The sequence below is a fragment of the Diadema setosum genome, chromosome 2 (assembly GCF_964275005.1).
Source record: "Diadema setosum chromosome 2, eeDiaSeto1, whole genome shotgun sequence".
Classification (NCBI taxonomy): Eukaryota; Metazoa; Echinodermata; class Echinoidea; order Diadematoida; family Diadematidae; genus Diadema; species Diadema setosum.
Window position 1 is genome coordinate 5,752,618 of NC_092686.1, and position 21,474 is coordinate 5,774,091.

The 21,474-nt window shown below is 38.5% G+C and overlaps 2 protein-coding genes across 2 annotated transcripts; one reads left to right on the forward strand and one right to left on the reverse strand.

The window, feature by feature from the left end:
- Window positions 1–3,178: 3,178 nt before the first annotated feature.
- Window positions 3,179–5,327, reverse strand: LOC140237913 (MIF-like protein mif-2). The gene is made up of 3 exons (XM_072317848.1): window positions 5,220–5,327; window positions 4,099–4,277; window positions 3,179–3,263 (listed from the first exon to the last, which is right to left on the reverse strand). The coding sequence occupies exons 1-3, from the start codon at window positions 5,325–5,327 to the stop codon at window positions 3,179–3,181; spliced, it is 372 nt and encodes a 123-aa protein (XP_072173949.1).
- A 5,011-nt stretch (window positions 5,328–10,338) lies between these two features.
- Window positions 10,339–12,128, forward strand: LOC140239244 (uncharacterized). The gene is made up of 2 exons (XM_072319124.1): window positions 10,339–10,763; window positions 11,651–12,128. The coding sequence occupies exons 1-2, from the start codon at window positions 10,339–10,341 to the stop codon at window positions 12,126–12,128; spliced, it is 903 nt and encodes a 300-aa protein (XP_072175225.1).
- Window positions 12,129–21,474: the final 9,346 nt, after the last annotated feature.

The following is a 21,474-nucleotide window of genomic DNA, read 5'->3' on the forward strand; positions in this document are numbered from 1 at the left end:
TACCACAACAAGCACTAGCACTGGATAATGTACGATGGATGGTTGGCGCCGCCTACATGCTACCTACGGTGTTGTATTATTTTTGAAATCTGTACGTCGGCATGGTTATCACACGCGCTCAAGGTCGCGCGCGCTAACCCATGACGCCATAATACAGTATACTACGCGCTTAGTGATTAATTAGCAGATTAATTTACTAGACGTGGCAGCCATAGGCTATCGAATACAGAACCTGTCGTAATACTGGTAGGAAGCAAGATTTTCAATGCAGAAAGGAAAAACCCTCTCATCTGTAAGTCTAATCGGGAAGGCGACGAATGTCTTTATGCATTTGTTTGAAGGCAGTGCGTTTATGATAATGGCTCAAGAATAATAAATATGATAAACGTTCCCTTTTCGTTTACAAAATGTAATGTGCATAAACATAATCCACGAACTTGTATATAGTTTTCATTCATGTTTTGTAAAGAAAGTTGTAAATATTGTAAATATCTATTTTGTTCTGTTCTGGATGTAGGCCTATTTCTAATGCGCTTCCCAATGCCTTAGTATAAGTTGACATTGGAAAATAAAGCAATCGTCACTGTCATTATCATAATTGTTCTTGATTACAGCTGCCCTGACCAGCGAGTTCACTCTCTAATTTGATGACGTCATAAAGACCTCTTCCTGCATTAATATGTTTCTTGATGTTTGATATGATGGTTATTATAGTAGATAATATGTGACAACATAAGTTTGTTGGCTGTAAATGGACCCACGTTGTACGCAAATTTGCACAGCAATGTAAAAAAAAAAAAAAAAAAAGTCAGTCTTGACCATTTTGAAAAGCTGTTCTTGCCGTGACAACTAGTGCATTTTGCAATGACTGTAAAAGGAAAATCGTAATGCCAGGTCGCAAACCATTCTAGCTTGCTTAGCTTATATGCAATAACATTCTAATGAAGCAGAACCAGCTGATTCGGATAAAATTATAAAGAACGTTTGATATTTATTGGCACTCCATATAAAAGCACATGTGATGTTGCAACTGAATTCATGAATTTGAACACATGTGATGTGTTAATAATGAAAAGTACAGACCGACAATAGCAATCTAAAAGACGTTTTTTTTTTATATTTAAATCTTATTATAGGCCTAAATCTCATAACACAAAATATAGAGTTTTCCCAAAGAGTGCGAAATTGACATCCTTTAGGCCTACTGGGCGTGCAGTCTGCCTTTGTTGCCATCTTCGATCTTGTGGCATCAAGAGAGTATAGCTACGATGCTGATACTCTCGGATAAAACAAAAAACAAAACAAAAAAAAAACAAAAAAAAAACAACCACACACCAATGATTAGCATGGGCAGTGTCTTAAGTTGTCAACACATGTGATTACTTGTAAACAAAAACAAAAAAACCCACAACATTCACGAGTACTTTGCGTTTTCAGCTGGTTTTAGGAGTTTAATCCTGCATTGATTACTATATAGTTTATAAGATGATTGCGTTAACCAAACATCGAGTATGGCGTTCCCTATTTGTTAAGCAGGGCATTAAGAAGAGTTATTTAACTTACAGCCCAAATTTAGGAAAATGAGGAAATATAAAGTTTAAGTCTGCTTTACTTGAGACATATAATTAATAAATGGGATATAACTTTATGAGGAATGAAATCTCATCAAGCGTACAGCAAAGTTTCGCTGCTTTACTGCTGCCAGTGCCTCACGCACTCAGATAATTAATTTGTATAGAATGAGAATTAGTTACAATACTGTTATGATGAAATTATGACACGATATAAAGTGCTACAATTATTGTCGATTTGACGTACACCAAAATTTGGAGAAAATAAGAAGGTGAAAAAGAAAGAATTTATGGCTACATGAACTTAATTTCTTCTCCTGTCATGCACAGGAGTTGGTCCAGCTTCATTCCGCTGTACAATAAAACTAAAGATTAAAAATGCAAAAGCCATCCATTTTTGTTAATCATTGATCTTAAGATAATAAGATTGAAGCTGCAGGAAAAACAATATTAGTTATATGTGTTAATTCTTCATAACAATCTTCAAAATACTCATATAGTTCTTGTTATATAACGAGAACGAGTGCAGTGTCATAGAAAAGATTTCATATGTCTCCATTTTGATGATTACCTTACTTTAAAAAGTTAAAATGGCGTTCAAACTCTTCACTTCTACTGTACTAATCCTGGTACTTTCCATGTCTTTTCTCAGCTAGCTTTTTACTTATTACTTATAAGGTCTGCACCATGACAGGTACGATCGCCACCCTGCGTTACTAAATTAAAACACTCGGTTATACAGTATGCCAACCGATACTGCTATGTTAGTATAAAAGTTCACTCTACCAAGAGTATACATCTTATGGGTTAATACTGGTGTGTAAATTGGGTCATCTTGAGAGCTTATCAACCCACGAGTCATACAACCCACGAGCTTGACATTGGAAAAAAAAAAAAAAAAAAAAAAAAAAAACTTCATGAGTAATGCAGTCCACGAACTCCACACTATCCATGCGAAAAAGGCACACTAGCCATGGTATAGCTCGACGCTATAGGCATATAAGGGCAATGGGCTGGATACTATATGCTAAATAGGCAAAATAAGGTCCACGAGTTCAACACTGCGTAGGCCTGGTGATGAAGTACCAGTCTCCCGGCCATTTTTTCGCCTAAAATGTTGAGCTTGTTGGCCTTGTTTACCTAGTGTGCATGGGCCTTTGCCTAGTGTCGAGCTTGTGGACCATTTATAGCTCGTGGACTTATTTTACTTGATGCCGAGGTCATGGGTCTTGTTCACTTAGCGTCTAGCTCGTGGGCTCTATGACTCGTGGGCCGCATAACTCGTGATATGTATAGGCAACCCTATACCTCTTGGGTTGTACTACTCGTGGGGCTGTTTGACCCTTGGGTGTCAAGCTCGTGACGTGCACCCGTTTGAACATTGTGGCTCTGAAATCAGAGGTTGTAACAAATTCTGCATTCCGAAGCCTGCCCTGCAACACAGTTATTACGCACGCTCATACGTATGTGTCGCCTTTCGACGTTTCTTCAGCACAGACACTTGGTAATTATTCATTATCGTCCCCTTTCTCCTCACAAAATATGGATGGCAGCAACCTTTACATGCAGTCTGATGGCAAAATGAACGATCATCGATGGTGAGACGATCATGATTTCATGAAGTCGGTGAGTATTTTCCCCGTTCCTATGCCAACCTGGTGAGGTGGTATGACGTGAAATAAGACTTGGATCCTGTAAGAAATAAAGGATGTAGAGAAACATGTACACAGTATTTGAAGAGTTAATTCCCAGAGTGGACTAAGGGCCATTGTTAATCATTTTAAAGTAAGTTAATCATCACATAGAGCAAAATAAAACTTTTCCAGCAATACCACACTTGTAGCATAACTATAGGAATATTTTGAAAATAATGATTAAAATTATCCCGTATTTTCTTATCATTTTTTGTTTCTCAGTTGTTTTAATCGTACATATTTCAACAAGACTGGAGTTAGCTCTTTTTGCTATTTAACTCTTCATTTACTGGGTATTCTACACATAAGCCTAACTGTTAAATCTCGTCTAATGCAATGTAGCCTGCTATATAGATATCAGAAAGTTACAATATCAGCTTTCATATTGCTTACATTTTGTGTATGTGTTGTAAGTTATTTCTTCATTTTCCATGTAGAATTTTGCCTATATGCCAGTATTTTTTTTTTTTTTTTTTTTGTTAAGCCGGGTCTGTATTAGTACGAAAGTTCGCAATCTTAGCAGTCTTTGTTTCTGTTGAAATGGACCGAAAGAAGAATGCTTGAAAAGAAATACCATCGTCCCTCAACAGGTATAACAAAGTGCCGTGTTTTCGGACTGCCAATAGTACAATAAATACACCGTTGTATACAAGTGCCTTCTTTCAGCACATCTATTCATTTTCTTACTTCTAAATTTCACTCAGCTTCACCCAACTTACCCCTAACTCCCTTCCCCCGTTTTCATGTCTAATACCTGTCATTTCTTCTACTATATATATATATATATTTTTTTTTTTTTTTTCGAAGTGAGAGTTTTATTGACCGCTACTCACATTTCTCCGTCTGTAATGTTGAGGGCGTCCTTGAGGAAGGAGCTGACGCCGATCACTTTTTCTCGGATCTCCTCTGCGTCGCCGTGCCCGCTGGAGTTGAAGACCTCAACATAACACATGCGGTCCCCAGCTGTTCCCCGTATCAGGAGCTGGTCGCACAAGAAGTGTAGCGTGATGTGCTGAATTCGAAAAAGAACAGATTCGTGTGGTATATGCAGTAGAATAATTTTGCAATCACATTGATACCAAAGCCCGGCGTGTCAGTAATCTAAAGCAGGGAGGTGGACTCTTCCACCTCCCTGTCTAAATCATTTACTTCCAGTGCTCTCTAACGGAAACATTGCTCGAGATGTCGATACGTGTATCATAAGTTCAAGTATCGTACTTTTTAAAAAAAAAGTTCAATTGATGATGTTATGATAATGTTGACAACACACACCACACACACACATAATATATGAATCACTGACACTCTTGACAACTGAGACTTTTCTTTGTAAATAATTTATTCTTCGAACTCTGTATTTTATTTCCTTGCTACCGAATTTGAAAAGAGAGGAATACTTCCATTCTTTCCTCGAAATGGTTAATATTCTTTCAAAGGCTACAAGACCAATGTACCAACTCTATATGATACGGTTAGTATCAGGTCGCATGTCCACGTGGCGGATATATATAGTAGTAATACATTGTGGTACTAGTATATTAAATGGGTTAGTCAAATACCGGTAAGTGATTGGCTACTGCAGTCACGTGATGGAGGAAAATTGGTTATGTTCGCTCATGGGAGAACATTTTTGTAATGTTCTCCCATGGGAAAACATTTTCACGTAACAAAATGACAGAAAGACCCGCTCACAGTGAATTTGGCTCTGCGCGAGCGATCGAGTGCGTTGTGCTGGTGGTTGACGTTGACGTATTTAACGTATTTGACTAACCCATATAGGTGACTTTTGTTGTCGGGAACATGTACCAAACATTCCACCCTCAGGGTTTGAAATGATATTTCGGGAGGCTCCCTCAACAGCATTTCAAACCCTTCGGGTGGAACATTCGGTATGTTCCTTCCCCCGCCGGTCATCATAATGTTTCATGCACGTACGGTGATAGGGCCTACTTACACTGGTGTCTCTTTTGAGAGACTTGGCTAGCTGGGCCAACAGATCAGTGAGAAAGTCTTTCGGCAAATCCTTCTGTGAAACATTCGTGCAGACGCGTACAGTTGGCATAGTATGCAATGGTGTATAATACTCTCATACGATACAGTATACAAATGTAGATCCTCATCCACAGCACGGTATTCCGTGAAGGTTTGTGCTGTGTTATATAGTGTCTTAGTACGTACTACCTGTACTGTTGTGCAGAAATAATGTAGAGTGATTAGTGAACCGGAGAAGCCATTGAGTCCTTTTCTTTGTGTAGAAACGCGTGGTTAAGCCTCAAAATACACGAAGCTGCATGTTTAGGGACCGCTCTCCTTAAACATTGTGTATGCATTAGTCAATTGGGCACATGTTTGTATTTGTGTGTGTGTGTGTGTGTGTGTGTGTGTGTGTGTGTGTGTGTGTGTGTGTGTGTGTGTGTGTGTGTGTGTGTGTGTGTGTGTGTGTGTGCGTATGTAAATGGTGGTGGGGGGAGGGGATCAAGTAAGTTTTTCACTTCTGAAGTTTTAAGGTTATAAGTTTCTGTTCGTAAGGTTACCTTTTTCGAGTATAGGGTATACGTTAGCGTTAGGGGACACACACACACACACACACACACCTGTAGGCCTAAATATATATTCAATGTATATATGATATGTGATTAAAAACCCTAAAATGGCATTATCATGTTTACAAACACACACATATATAATATATATATATATATGTATATATATATATATATATATATATGTGTGTGTGTGTGTGTGTGTGTGTGTGTGTGTGTGTGTGTGTGTGTGTGTGTGTGTGTGTTTGTAAACATGCTAATGCCATTTTAGGTTTTTTTTATCACATATCATAATTATACATTGAATATATACAATAACTGTAATGAATATCATTTTCCTCTTTATAAACATTTCTATGAAATGACTCATCATTCACAGAGTAGGATATGCTGAAGTCCTGAGGACATGCGATTATCCGATGAGAAAATTGAAAAGGAATTCATGAAATATTATGAATCAAATTTTCAGGAAGACCATGCTATATGACAAGTCAGTATAATACTGTCTTGAGGGTTACGCGATGTCACAACGATCGAACTGTATAAATGGGACAATAAGATCGGCGAATAATGAATTACACTGCATGGTGATGTCATAATGGGATTCCGGTTCCTAGCTAGATCAGAGCAGGCTGTTAGGGAGTGGGCGTCAAGAAGAACTGATTCCACGTAGGGTTCGACATGAGCTTCGCTCGGTGTATGCACATCTGATATCTTAGATATGCGATAGAAATGAATGCTCACTCGATTACATATACTCAATGTTGTTAACAAAGATTCAGGTTCGAAAGGGTTCGTCGAAAAGGGTCTGTTTTCCTGACATAAAGATGGGGTGTGTTTCACCATTTACCAATGTTAAGGTGTCATATAATATTATATTTAAAAACTAGAATCACGTTTTAGACATTCTTTACCACATTTTGTGGATTGAATCCAGTGTGACATGTGCTTAATTGGATTCCCTATCGTATTTCATGGAAACTATTTCTTATAATTTTCCAACTAGTGTAAAAAAAAACATTCATTCAAATGTCATGTATATAGGGTATGCAACGACTCGGCTGACGCCATTTAGCATGTTTAGGGTTTGTTTTACGGGTGTGACGCCATTTAAAGGGTGCAAATTTGATATACCGTATCAATACTACACTGAGGATCTATTTTGAGGTCTTTGGATTCGGGTGGGTAGCATATTACTTTGTATGAGAGCGACCCCGTGACGCGGATAGGCTCTGTGATAGAAAGCCTGGTAGTTTCGGATGCTGTCCAAAGCCTTTCTGTATTAGCCCAACAATCCCGCGCATGTACTCACAAGTTTTTGCTTTACGCACGGCGCGAACGTTTGGAGGTGTGCTGACAAAGGGGTTAATAGCAAGTAAGAGGTGTGTGCAGAGTACAATTTTTTTTAATTCGTTGTGTGCTCAAAGGAACGACACGAATGCACGATTACTTGTACATGTTACTGACTTTTAGCTTGTTTCAACAGATTTGTTTGTGTAAACTAAAACCACGTTGTTGTATGATATTATGCAAGGGTTACATAAAATAAGGTTACCCTAACTAATCTCACCTCATTGTGAATGGACCAGCTGGATCAAAATAAGATAACATGCCGCTAAAAAGAAAAAAAAAATGTCTAACTTTGGATATTTAGCAACCTGTGAATGACTGATTACTTATAGGTCAAAATAAGCTTTGATCGAGGAGCGCTATTCGACCGAATCATGCGGAATGAATCCGTATCTACTTCTGAAAGCAGTATGAATGTTGTCTCTCTCCTTCATATATAGAGGTAGGAATGTCAAGCGTAGCCTAAGTATCGGCTTATCATACCTCTTCAATCTGTGGATAACATCTTTCATTGTATGCACTTAATTTCCCTGGCAAAAAAATAAAAAATAAAAAATAAATATTTAAAAAAAATTACACCTGAGGATAAAATTCGGGTCATGTTCTTTCTTTCAATCATCATTTATACTCTATTCTTCTCCGACAGTAATCAAATCTGTGCATGCATTTAGCTGTGTCAGAGGACAGACTAATCTCTATTATCAACGACAAAAGCCGAACAGCTACTCGAAGTCACGTGATCATACGCGAATGTCACTGAATGCCTTTCGGATCACCATCTGACAGTTTTCGCTGCCACCTGACCGACTAGTGTGTCACGTGAGAGAATGCCATGACGCACACTTAAGAATAATATCGAAGTCGGCTTTATGTTAAAAATTGACCTATTTCTGCCTGTCCTCTCCAAATTTGCTCAAGGATAACACGTTATCATCAGTAGCTCGTGTGATACATAACCGTATTAACGATGATGATATAACGAACTATCGCTCGTGAGAAACACACACCTGTTCAGAATTGTAAATTGTGACGGGTTGGGGTTGAAATAGATAGGACAACGGCTAAAGAGGACGATAAACTTCCAGTAATTCCAATTTGCATCCCAAGTCCAATAATGACATTTAAGACCTTTTACGCCATGTTATGAACATAATAGATGACCTACCTAATAGCAACTGAAAGAACTTGTTCATTATTATCCATATTCTTACCAGTTGGCCTCTTACGATATCAATTTGGCTGTTATGGTTAAAAAATTATCAACAGAATGATATTGCTGATGTCAACAAAATTATGGAAGAATATTCTTTCCTAGTAGATGAGGTAGAAGGAGGTTTAGAAAGTACGTGATCATCGCAGGTTTTCACATTTAGTCTAGTTTGGTCTGAAATAACATCTATTTATGGCAAAGAACTCTCACAATAATTTTATTTATGAAAGCTTTGCATATTCATCTATTCATCCTTTCCTTTTCATTATCTTTTCTTATACACAATCTTCTATATATTTGCATCCTATTCACAAATAATCCTTACATTCTATTCACCATAATCCCGATCACAATTGCTTAAAAAAAAAAAAACTCCTCAGATATCAAGTCAACGTAAATTTGACAGTGTTTGATAATACTTAATTGTCTTAATGTATGCATGTGCTCGCCTGTGCATGTATGTAAATGTGTGTAAATGGATTGCTGTTACGGTAAACATTCCTCAGTCCATCTACATGAATGAGAGAAATGAGATAAGACGTTGGTGCTGCTCCATTGTCGTACTGTACCAAAACGACAACAATTATTGTGTTGATTCGATGAACAAAGAAGATCTGGGGGGCGTTTCATCAACGAGTTCGTCGGAGGTTTTCACCGACGAATTTGCTATCAGCCAATCAGACGCAAGGATTTACACTGACAACTGTTAAAAGCTAATGAAATCCTTGGTCTGATTGGCTGATAGCAAATTTGTCGGTGAAATCTCCGACGAACTCGTTGATGAAACGCCCCCCTGATATATTGATGGATTACTTAGAGGGTGAGATGCTTAACAAGCAGGTTATCCCCTGGAAATATTTGCTTCATCCTATTTTTTTTTTCTCTCGTCAGGCATTCGATGTCAACAATCCTCAATGCTGTTTTATAATCTTGGTATACAGAGCTCGAGGAATATAAATATCGGATCAGCGGGATGACACTCCAGTCTGTCCAAAAGGTTGCGGAGTTTTGCCCGAGAGAATCTCAAGCATCAGTTCGACGGTATGTTACTTAGCGTGTTTGAACCTGTCGTATGAAAGCTGATCCTTAGTACTCTTCAGTTGCATTCTATAGTATCAAGAAAATAACACCAACATTAACTCGGCTGTAAATTACTTTTAATCATTTCAAAAAGTTGATATTTTCAACTCTCGTGACCGTGAAGCTAACGGTTTACTAGCTGATATATTTCCATTAAGTTCCTTTCAAATTAAGATTTTAATTATGACTTTTTTTTTTTACTCGACCACTGAGGAGGCAATTCATTCAAGCAGACAACTACAGGATCGGCATTCCCTTTGGAGGACTATGAGATAATGTGCCTTTCCTGAAAGCACAACTGCAGCTGCTAGAGGATTCGAACCATTAATCTTAACCACTGGACCACAACACTTTCTCGATTTTTAATAGAATACTTTCGATGGAACTTACGTTTTTATTTTAAGTTATTTTGTTTTAAGTTATTTTTAACTTTCTCATCCTACCGGGTACCAATCTATACTCCTGGTAGAGAGCAGCAATGTGGACAAAGTGCCTTGCTGAAGGGCAAACCTGTCGGGCTTGGCATGGGCTCGATCCCACGAACCATACCACGCTCATGTCGTTCACAGACGAGCGCTCTTATCCACTCAGCCACGACACCTCCTTTACATTATTTGAGCTCAATAAAAAAGACACAGTATTATTCCAGTTTACGAAATTTGTTCTGATTCAAAAAAAAAAAAGTACAATTGTATGTTTTGCTTCCTACTCATCCTTTGGTCCCTGCGTGGTGAGCTTTTTCGTTATCCTATCCTCGATGTTGATACTTCTTGTGAAAGATACGACGGGGCTGCTATAGACAAAAACTAAGTTCCATGTGGTGAAGAAGCCTAAAGAGAAGAACAAATTGTAAATGTACTTTTTCGCCGTCTCAGATTTCAGATACAACTATGCGGTCGACATTGCTGTTGGCGGTGTGCGTGGCACTCGCACACGGCATCACTCAAGATGAGACGAATTATTTCGGTACCACGGGCATCACTGAGAAAAACACCGGCCTCGTCGGCTGGGTAACCGTATCGGAGAGCGGTAGCAACTGGGTAATCCGCAGTAACAACATCCCCGACCACGAGACCGGCAACTTTCCGGGCAACTACAACCCGAACTCGATCGAGGAGCAGAGCAACCAGTATACCGTGCCGCAGGAACCGCAGGTGGCATCGACTACCACCTGTCTTCCCGGCGGACCCATTGCCATCTCCGTCAACGGCATTGTCATCTACAACCCGTGGGACGCCGACGGCGAGAACGCGGTGGAGGGCGATGGTGCCGAGGTGTTCGACATGTGCGACGGACATCCTGACCAGAACGGCAGGTAAACGGCGTCGATATAAGTTGATGAGTTATGGTAACCGCTCCCCTCTTAAATATATTTTGGTTGTTGCTCTTATTTCCGTGCTGAGAATCATCAGATATGAACGCATGTAAGATGCAATGTTCTACATTAAACTAGAACGGTTAGACCATCACCAGTCATTTCCCGTAGTGACAGTAATTCTCACTTTATCTATTCCATGGAGTACGGTTGGTGAAGGAACGAAATATGACACTCCAGTTAGACAAAATTTACTTTCGTTGAAATGCATCTATCTTTTTTCTATCTTTTTATACGTAGAGTAAGATTAGACGAACAGAATAGCAAGATATTCATCAAAATCAAACCTAAGATTGGAAAACCATGAAATTTTACCGTTTTAAACTTTCAAAGCAGTAGCTTTATCTTTCAGAAGTTATTAGAGTTGAAAGTGAAGAGTGTGTAAAGGGTTTCTTCTAAGAAATAACACAGGGCCTCTGAAACGTACCTCATCACACTTCTACAAAAACAAAGGTGTTCTATAGAAAAACTGCAAAAAAAAAAACACAACTTCCCATTCATTTTACAATCCAAAGCGTACACATGTAAAGGAAAGATCGCTCTCTCAGAAAATAGTAAAAACTGAAAATTGACTAGGTTCACCCATTTCAACCACTTGATTAATATTTTGGCATACAACTTGTTGGTTTTGTGATGAACGGTAACATATCATTCAACTTTGGCGATGCCGTACACTGCTCGCTTCATAAAGAGCTGGTAATCGACGGAAATGCCAATAATCGTAATCACCACTGTAACGTATAGTTCACCTTGTAGTTTGTTCTAGTCTAATAGTTCTCTAAGCTTCCAGGTTGTTTTTTATGTGCTTCATTTTCATGTGCCTGCAGGTATCACTATCACAGGCAGCCATCCAGCTGTCTCTTTGATATCGAGTCCGGCGTTCCCTCGCCGATGATCGGCGTCGCCTTCGACGGTTTTGCCATCTACGGACCCGTCGACGAGAGCGGAAACACGCTGACTTCGAGCGATCTCGACGAGTGTCACGGGCGCTACAACAGCGATGGTGTCTACCAGTATCACACCACGGCCGATTTCCCTTACATCCTCGGCTGCTACAAGGGAACGCCCCAGGGTGTCAACGTCGGTGGCAACAACTGCTACAAGGCTGCTGACGCTGACGGCGACGGCAACGTAGTCGGAGGAGGCAGCGGTGGAGGTGGTGGACAGAATCCCCCTCCTCATCATAGACCCCGCCCGGCCCGTTCCACCCCGCCGGCGGACGCTAGGATCCCGCAGAATCTGTTCCAGCGGAGGCTCCCGGCCGGCTACCAAGACTTTCTTCAGAAGGTCATCTTCAGGCGCTAAATCTCATGAATGATTTCGGAATCGATCACGAGGTACAATAAGCAACAGGCGTCATAATACAAAAGTAAAGTCTCAAGCAGTGCCAAGTGCGACCTAGCTCACTTGCAAGGTATTTACTGCAGCACAATCACACTTTCTTCTCCGAATCAAGCTTTAATTAGAGTTGCGTCTGTACAAGCTGAAACAGCGTCCAGACGACTAGGTCTCAAACCAGCAGAAAATTCCGAAACGTTTTATACAGTCATAAGTGAGATAATTCTTTTGATTACTATCTATCTATCTTGCTATGATTGGAACCGACGAACCTTCATAACCTTCATAATTCTATAATGCTAATAACATCGCTGTGTTTAAGTAATTTTAAAGGAGGCAGTGGTATGTACTGAAATGAATGCTGATATTTACCCACCCGAAGCATTTGCAAATTGCTCTGTGATGAGTGAAATAAAACAGTGCCGACATGAAATCATACTGGTTTTCAATTTGCCTTCTTATTTCACGCTTTTTTGCCCGCCATGTTCTTCTCTCCCTTTCTCCCTCTATCCCTGTGTTGGTCTGTGTGTCCTTATACGTAAGTAAATGAAAAAAAAAAAATAGATCGATTTGTAGGTAGATAAATGAATAGATAAATAATTGTCATAAATATATGCATATTTGGATGGGATATTTTAATTCGTACAGAGTGCTCGATGACCGGATGATCGCATCCCAAGCGGTGCGTGAAACTCGGAGTAGTATTAACGTTCTTATTACACACACACAGACACACACACACACACACACACACACATATATATATATATATATATATATATATATATATTTATATAGGAATTTTCTACGTGTTGGACATCGAATGTTGTAATTATTAGAAGAAAGAGTCTCAAGTACGCCATGGATCCAACGATAAATAAAAATTAATCGTTAATAAAAACTAATTGTAATAAATTTTTTTTGTAATCGTTGGATCCATGGCGTATTTGAGACTCTTTCTTCTTTTATATATATATATATATATATATATATATATATATATATATATATATATATATATATATATATCTATATATATATATATTCATAATATGGAGAGTAAGAGTTTAAATGTAAAGCAGATATATATATACATTTTTATCCAGTTGAGATAAGAAAATGGATTAGAATACATTGTACTGGCTTATGTGATAACTTTGAGAGTACCTTTAAGATATTTCTTGTTTCTTGTAACGAGTGGAGTATTGTTTAAAAGATATTTTTTCCCTATTTGATGATGACCTTACTGGTAAAAATATTATACATATATATATATATATATATATATATATATATATATATATGTATATATAAAGGCGCGTAGAGAGTATAGATAAACGAGGCTAGAATGCGGATATCGGATACCAGATGATTAGTTTCGCCTTTTTGAATCTGTTAGTGGCCGTCTGTCTTGGATGACAACGGAGCTGGGAATGATTCCAATCAGATTATTTAAACAAGTTTCTGCAATTGCCGTGGGTTGTTTATTTGCTGATCATATCATCCCCATGTGCTAAGATCATCACCGTGATGATAATCTGTTGTTTATTGGGAATGATGACACGGCTGGCAAATCACATACTTCGACTAATGTGACGTTTTTTAAACAAATTGTTCACCTGCTAAAACAAGGACACCAGTGAGAAGGGAAAAATAAGCAGGGAAATGAAAGAAAAGAAAATGAAGGCTTAATAAGAATTACAATGTGGATAGAAAGACATACGGTTAAAGTCAAGAATAGAAAGAACAGAGTTCTGATAGAAAAATCACGGATCAATGTAAAATTTGATCGGCAGGTTCCTGTCATGATTCAGTCCTGTGATCATACCTGTAGTGAAGTACCAAAATGATTATTATTAATCATAAAAAGTGTACAGGCATAGCATATAAAGATGACGAAAAAAAATATGGTGATGTTTTAATTCGATGGATTCCTGAAGACTCTATACAGTCTACATTTTGACACTTGACAGTGATTATAAACTTTGACAAAATATCGCTCTTTCGCTACATAACTGCCACAAGAGTTGCTTAAATGTACTGTTTACCATTGGGAGCAGCGATTAACAAAAAATCGAGTGATCACATTAATTTTGATGCATATGTGTAGGTCGTTGCATCAAAAACATCCTACCATATAAAAGTGGTTCACAATAAAACATAAAATATAAGGAGATATCACTATTTTCTCAATAAACCATAGTTGTAGAAAATTTATTCTAGAAATATTTTAATCCAAATTATTTTTCACATTTTGTACAGTTAACGATACTTAACACTGATTATACTGATTACTAAGTAACATTTTATCATTGGTTGTTTCTATTCCTAACTCACATTTAAGAACTATTTTGAAGCACTAAAGCTGCATGGGTTTTGTTTCATCTGCAAGTGGTAAATAATGCCTTTAACGTTATCATCAACGAAATGTTACTCCCTCTACCCAGATATCAACTCTGGTACACACACAAACACACACACACACACACACACACACACACACACACACACACATACACACACACACATCCTTCTTTTTTTTCACCAGATTTTTTTGAGTGTAATATACTTCGACTGTAAGAACAAAATGAATACGCCAATCTCTCCTGCCGAATTCAGTGACATGACTTCAATCTAAACAAAACTAATGACATGGAATTGAAGTTTCGGGTTTCACCCAAAAGATGAAACAATCTTCAGGTCGGGGGAAGATGACTGTTTATGCGGCTCATTAATGCTGATAACAGACGGATAATCTGTCAGTTGGGAAAAAGAGCCATTTAAGAGTATGAGATGCCATGCAGAACATATTAACATCCATGAGGGGGCGGGTACGTGTAGAAGGGGAATGATTAAACTCAATATTTCATGGACAAGATGACAACGTTCAGTGTGCTCGGAAAGGTATAAATACTGGCATATTGGTGGATATGCCAGGAGCAATTTTGCAAATAATCCAGCAAGACGTTGAAGTGGCCGAAGACGCTAAAGAGGCTCACATTTTCAAGCCAAAAAGTTTGAGAAAACCCCTGATTCGTACTTCAACCAAAGGCAGCAGCAGCTGTAGAACAGTGAGTATTTATCGTGTTTTTCTAATGTTGTCAATAAGAAGTCCGAAACAGTTTCCATTTTAAATATCATCACTTTAATTCAACCCGCTGAGTATTGTTTCCTTGACACATTAAAGTGTATACAGTCATACTTAATTTGTACAAAGTAAATCAATGTGCACAATTTTTGGTGCATTTGATATTTGGCAATTCGGATGAAAAGACTTGAGGCGAGATTAGTGCAAACTGCTGAAGGCGCATGGTCACCTTTAAAATGCTTTTGTTTAGGGTTTTTCTTGAGCAAAGTGAACAAGTTGTCCCTATAACTTGTTTTTCTGCGAACTCTTTGCCTTTACCTAGATTGCATGCATGTGATTCAGAGATGTAAATTTTTCATGAAAATCTCGAAACAAAAGCTAACATTCATCAACTTCTTTTTTTTTTTCATTGTTGCCTGTTGCTCAATGATAATTTGGAGTTCAAACGTTAATGATTTTAATTTGTTAACATTTCAAAGTAACAACATTTCAATATGTACCACAAAAAAAACCCACCAACAACTGACATAAGAGAAAACTTCGACGGACGAGAAACGAGTTTAGTATTGTATGCCAATAATGTACATTTTTAACAATATACAAATGTGAGATTGACTAGTTTCATTTTTTTTTTGTCATGTATACTACTAAAAACAAATAGAGTGTCTTGACGACACGCTGTTATCATTATCACATGCGTAAAAGACCATTCTTTAACGCTTTAGAATTATTGTAGAGGGATATATCTTATGCAATTTCTTGTATTCCCCTATATCATTGCGACAGACGAATGAAATGTTGTTTATGTGAGTGAAGTTCTTGAGCAAGGTCTAAGATTTATTGTTTTTGAGGATTACACAGGGATTTCCTATTTCGACTTTGTTTGACATAATGGGAAGGAATTACATTTGTATAAATATCTGGGCACACTCAACATCCACCTCCTTGCAAATCTGAAGGTCCGGCACAGCATGCTGAAGATCTGTCTCTAGGGCCGCTTCGGCGGGTAAAAACTTCGGAATGGCCCGGGAATGCCCCGTTCTGGCCAGCGGAAGCAGAACAGAATGTCTTCTCTAGGCATGATGCATGAACTGTGCAAATTCGTTGAAGGATCCATCCTCTAATGTGCCTGCCAACATATAGGTTCCTTTCAGAGGGAAATAAGATTATTGAGGCAAAGAAAAAAAAACACGTACACAGAGACAAAGTGTTATTTTACTCACTCTGGGCGAAAGGCAAAGACAGCACCTGTAATATTTAACCAGGGCGGCGGCGGTGAGTTAGCTCAGTCGGTAGCGCATCTGCCTCACGATCCAGAGGACCCGGGTTCGATTTCCGAGTCCCACAGACTGAGCAATGCTATGTATAATCATACCGTCCCCTCTCGCAAGAGGCAAAACATTCTGTCCCTCGGATAGGACATAAAATGGAGGTCCTGTTTGTGAGAGAGTCACATCTCATGCACGTAAACGATCCCTCTTCATTTATTCATCGCAAAGGGCAGGGTGTTTCACCTGGTGAAGTGGTCCCGCCCAACATCCAACTGGACCCCACGGAAGACCAGCTATTGCAGCTGAATAGATTACCCATGGTCTATCCAGCCATCTTCTAAGATGGAAATGAAACAAACAAACAAACAAACAGTGTAACAAACCATAGAAACAGAAAACGCTACCTCCATAGTTTAACTCAGATGATTAGGCACTTTGTACATATGGGACAAACCGTCCTACTCTTTCTCCCAAACATTATACGCTCCACTGCTTGTCCCCAGAGCTCTTTTTTTTTTTCATTTTTCATTTTATTTTTTAAACTCTTCTCCTTCTTTTCAGATTTTGAAGAAAATGGCGTCAAAAATCACATTCCTGCTCCTGATCGCTACCGTCGCGGCCGTTGTCGTTGCTGCCACCATCGATATCGATGATTTTGACAAGAGACAGGCCACGGACGACGGAGATATCGACAGGTCCGTAGAAACATTGGATTACGCAACAAACGTCATGAGAAGATTCAAAGGTGAGCAGATTTATCTTCTGAGACATGTTAGAAATAACATGAAGCAATGACATGCATGAAAAGGAAAATGACATTCAGCTCATATTCACATAATTCAATTGAATATCGTATTTCTGACACGACCCGCTGTACACATCCTAAAATGTGATGGTACGGGCAAAAGGCGGTGATTTGCCTCAGTCGGTAGAGCGTCTGCCTCCAGATCCAAAGGACCCGGGTTCGATTTTCAATGTTGTGTGTAATCATAACGTCCCCTCTAGCAGCCTAGTAAAAGGCAAACCGCTCTGTCCCTCCCGGGAGGCGAGAGGAAGCTCCCTGGTCCCTCGGACAATCCGTGTGGGAGAGGGTCACAACTCGTGCATGTAAAAGGATGATTCCGCTTCACTCATTCATTCATTCATTCATTCATTCATTCATTCATTCATTCATTCATTCATTCATTCATTCATTCACTGAAAAGAGCAAGGTGCATAACCCGGTGAAGTGGTCTCGCCTCACATTAAACTGGACCCCATTGAAGACAAGCTAGCATAGCTAGTGCAGCTGAATATGGGCTATCGAATCATTTTCTCAGGTTGAAATACGGAACAAAGAAACAAGCAAAGAAACATGACCAAGATGGTTTTATGATGTAGTTTGTATCAATGCATAGGATAGTTTGTTTGGAATAGCTTACCTGCTTACGTTGACTGGATAGCCATTTGATAATTGCGTGTGTGTGTGTGTGTGTGTTTATGTTGTTGTCTTTTCTTTTGACATAGCTGGCTGTGATTAGGTGTGATTTTTCTATAAGTAAACTTGATGGGATATTCTCATAAGAAATTGTTTGTCTTTGCCTGTAGTTTAAAGTTAAATAAATTCTTTTCTTCCACTGTTTAAGCTTGCCATGTGAAATCACGAAAAAAAAGCACGGCCACCGATGCTTTAGATTTTAGTTGACTTCATTCATTTAGAAGTTAATAATTCTGTCGGAAGCATGCAAAAATTGAAACACACACTGTGCTGTATTCTTTTTTCATGTACTATCAAAGAAGAAAATATCTGTCATGCATGAATGGCATGGGCATCTCGCATGTACTGATGATGATAACGCTACAGTGATATGAGCAACAGCAAAAAGTCATAGGGTTCCCCTATTTCATATTTTTCCCTTTCCTATTTACGACATACTGACTTTGTAATATTCATATACAGTTTGCACACACCCATTCGGCTTTGCTTGCTGGTGCGACAGGAAGTTGAGAGGTTCGCCCAAATATTACCGTGTCTGCGACTTCGCCGGCAGCCCGTGAATCAATCGCTCTCGAGGCCAAGATCGTCCGATCAACCGACGGAGCTCATCATTTACTCGTCTACCAAACGTCCGACATAACTGTACGATACGTCGAGGCCTCATTCGATAATGAGGGACTTTATTGCATTTCATAATATATCTAAACATTCATAAACATACTGAGAGATAGTATTCTTCAGTGACATATTATTCTTCAATAACATTCCTCAATTACATTCTCGCCGTTGCTAAGTACCATCCTACGTTTCGTGCTGTGTATAAATGTCACGTCGACCCCAGACTAGTCTGAACCACTATCCAAGATTGTAATTATGCTGTAAATACGTAACGTCGGAATCGGTTCCATCAATATATTTTAAAGTTGCATATAGCTTTACGTACGTCCTGTGAAGAATAGCGAGCTTGACATCTGCAATACTAATGTTTATGTCGCGCCTCATCTATGTTGAAGTTCTCTTGCGCATGTGCAGAACATTTTTTTTTTTTCTGCTCATAGCCTCGTCGTAAGAATAGTTTCGTATGATAATTATCTAAACCTCGCTAATGTCCCCTGCGTGTCTCCTTCTTAAAAAGACAGTAGTCGTTTTCTGTGGTTACATACACGCTTTGTTCCATATTAAAGTGACTCAACAACAACCAATCAATCACTGAAAACGTCAACCGAAGTATCTCCGCTCCGTCTTTTACTGCTGGAAGTCCATGACAAACTGTGTATTAGATCGAAGTCTATATTGATATGCCATCTCAGTATCAGTATCAGCATCTCAGCAAGTACTCAGACCTTTAATTTTGAAATAAATGCATGGAGGATTGATCTACCCTGGTATCTGTATTACACTACATTCTATTTTCTGTCTGTTTACATTGACTAAAGCTGTGTGTGTGCTCGTATAATGATAATATAATAGGCCTTTATAATTATATACGTAATTTATATATATATATATATATATATATATATATATATATATATATATATATATACATACATATATATATATATATATATATGTGTGTGTGTGTGTGTGTGTATATATATATATATATATATATATACATGTATATATTTTAGTTTATATAAAATTATATGTACATGTATTATATATCATATAAGGTATATACAATGTATTATATTATACATTTATGTTTATATTATAGCTCCAGCCTTAGGGAGACAACTTGTGTCTCCTTAAAGTTAATTTAATTCATTCAATCCATCCTTTACCGCTGAAAATGCTTAATACACGCAGTGTCTCCTTTTCAGAGCTGGATTCACAGTTATATTATAATATTGTGTATGTGTGTGTGTATGTGTGTGTGTGTGTGTGTGTGTATGTTCATTAACCTAAACATTGAGATAAACGCTGCTATTTGAAGCTCTGCAGAAACTTGCCAGACATGACATATTGTGCATACAAAAACATTGAAAAGAAAACACTTTATTTCAATAACATGTCTCACTGCAAAGATACGGTGAGGTTTACTACGTAGATGAATTAATGATCTGAATAGATTGATGGAAAACGAGTTGGTGGGGCTGGAAATTAAAAAAAAAAGAGAGAAGGAAAAAGAGGAGAAATGTGGAACGTTATGCTTTTATTCTTTAGATGGTGTTAGATCTGCCACGCGAACGCTATAAGACGACGCAAACTCTTGAATTGGACCATGAAACCAGCTGTCTCAAGCACGTGCAAAATACCCTTTCTTGGCCTAATCAGCGTCATCCTAGCTTTAGCGTCGCAGATCTAAAATTTCGCAAATAATAATGTAGAAGAGCGTAGCAAACTTGTTGAAACATTGAAACTACGCATGTCCTCTTGTACTTGATATCATTTTCACAACAATGACAAACAAAAGCAACTAATACAAACACGTACACAAACACAACATTACTGTTAAACGTTGATACTACATCGTAGGTAATGATCATTTTGCTACATACTGAATGCAAGAATTTAATCGGGTTGCAATATTGAAAAAAAAAAGGAAACAGCAAGATGTGGTTCGTGTTGTTCAAATCTTTTATTTGTACTACTATCAAAACTTAGCTTGTGAGAAAATTTTCTATATCACTTCTTTTGGTCACTGGAGGCTTACTACCTTTACAAGTATTATTGCATACAATACTAGTAAACTTCTACCAATTCGTATTCTTCAGATCATTTGGACACCACTATGTTGATTAGAATTATTATCATTTTTGTGCCATTTTTTTCTCATGACCGTCGCTTATTCAGCTGTTACTAAAGGTTCTGCTCTTCACCAGCAGTACCACTGTCAGTAACGTATAGTCATCTCTACTGCTGCTAATGCTACTACTTGTTCAACCACACAGACCTGCTAATATCACCATCATAATGTTCTTGATTTTACTGCTTTTACTTCCACTAGATGACCTGAATGATTATACGAATTATAGCAGATGTCTTGGTCGCATATACTTAAGCCTGAAATCGCATGTTTTCATACAGATTAGGTGCATTCAGAGACTCCAAGAATTTATTCAAATTTTGTATCAGGTACAAGCTGGTACGGTCCGAACAGATGCGCTACTTCTCGTGAGTGTGTATCCGTATTCTATTACGTAATACTCGTATAAGTCTTCAGAGGTTAGCATTTCCCAGGTGTTTAAGGCAGTGAAGTCACATAATGAAATTCAAAGTAGGTAAAAATTCCAGGCAGTCCCAGTTGGCTATAAATACCCGTGTCAGTGAGCAGTAAGCATCTTTTTCAAGTGTGACGGCAGTGAATTATACCAGGGAGGTGAGACACCTCCGTGATTATACATCTCAAACTCCAATGTCTAGTGATCAGGAAGACGACGCTACCTCTCAGCCCCCATCCCCGCGGGGAGATCAGGGCATGGAAGGCCGCCTTGAAGCTCAGCTAGAGAGACCGAGATACTCTCCCGCTTC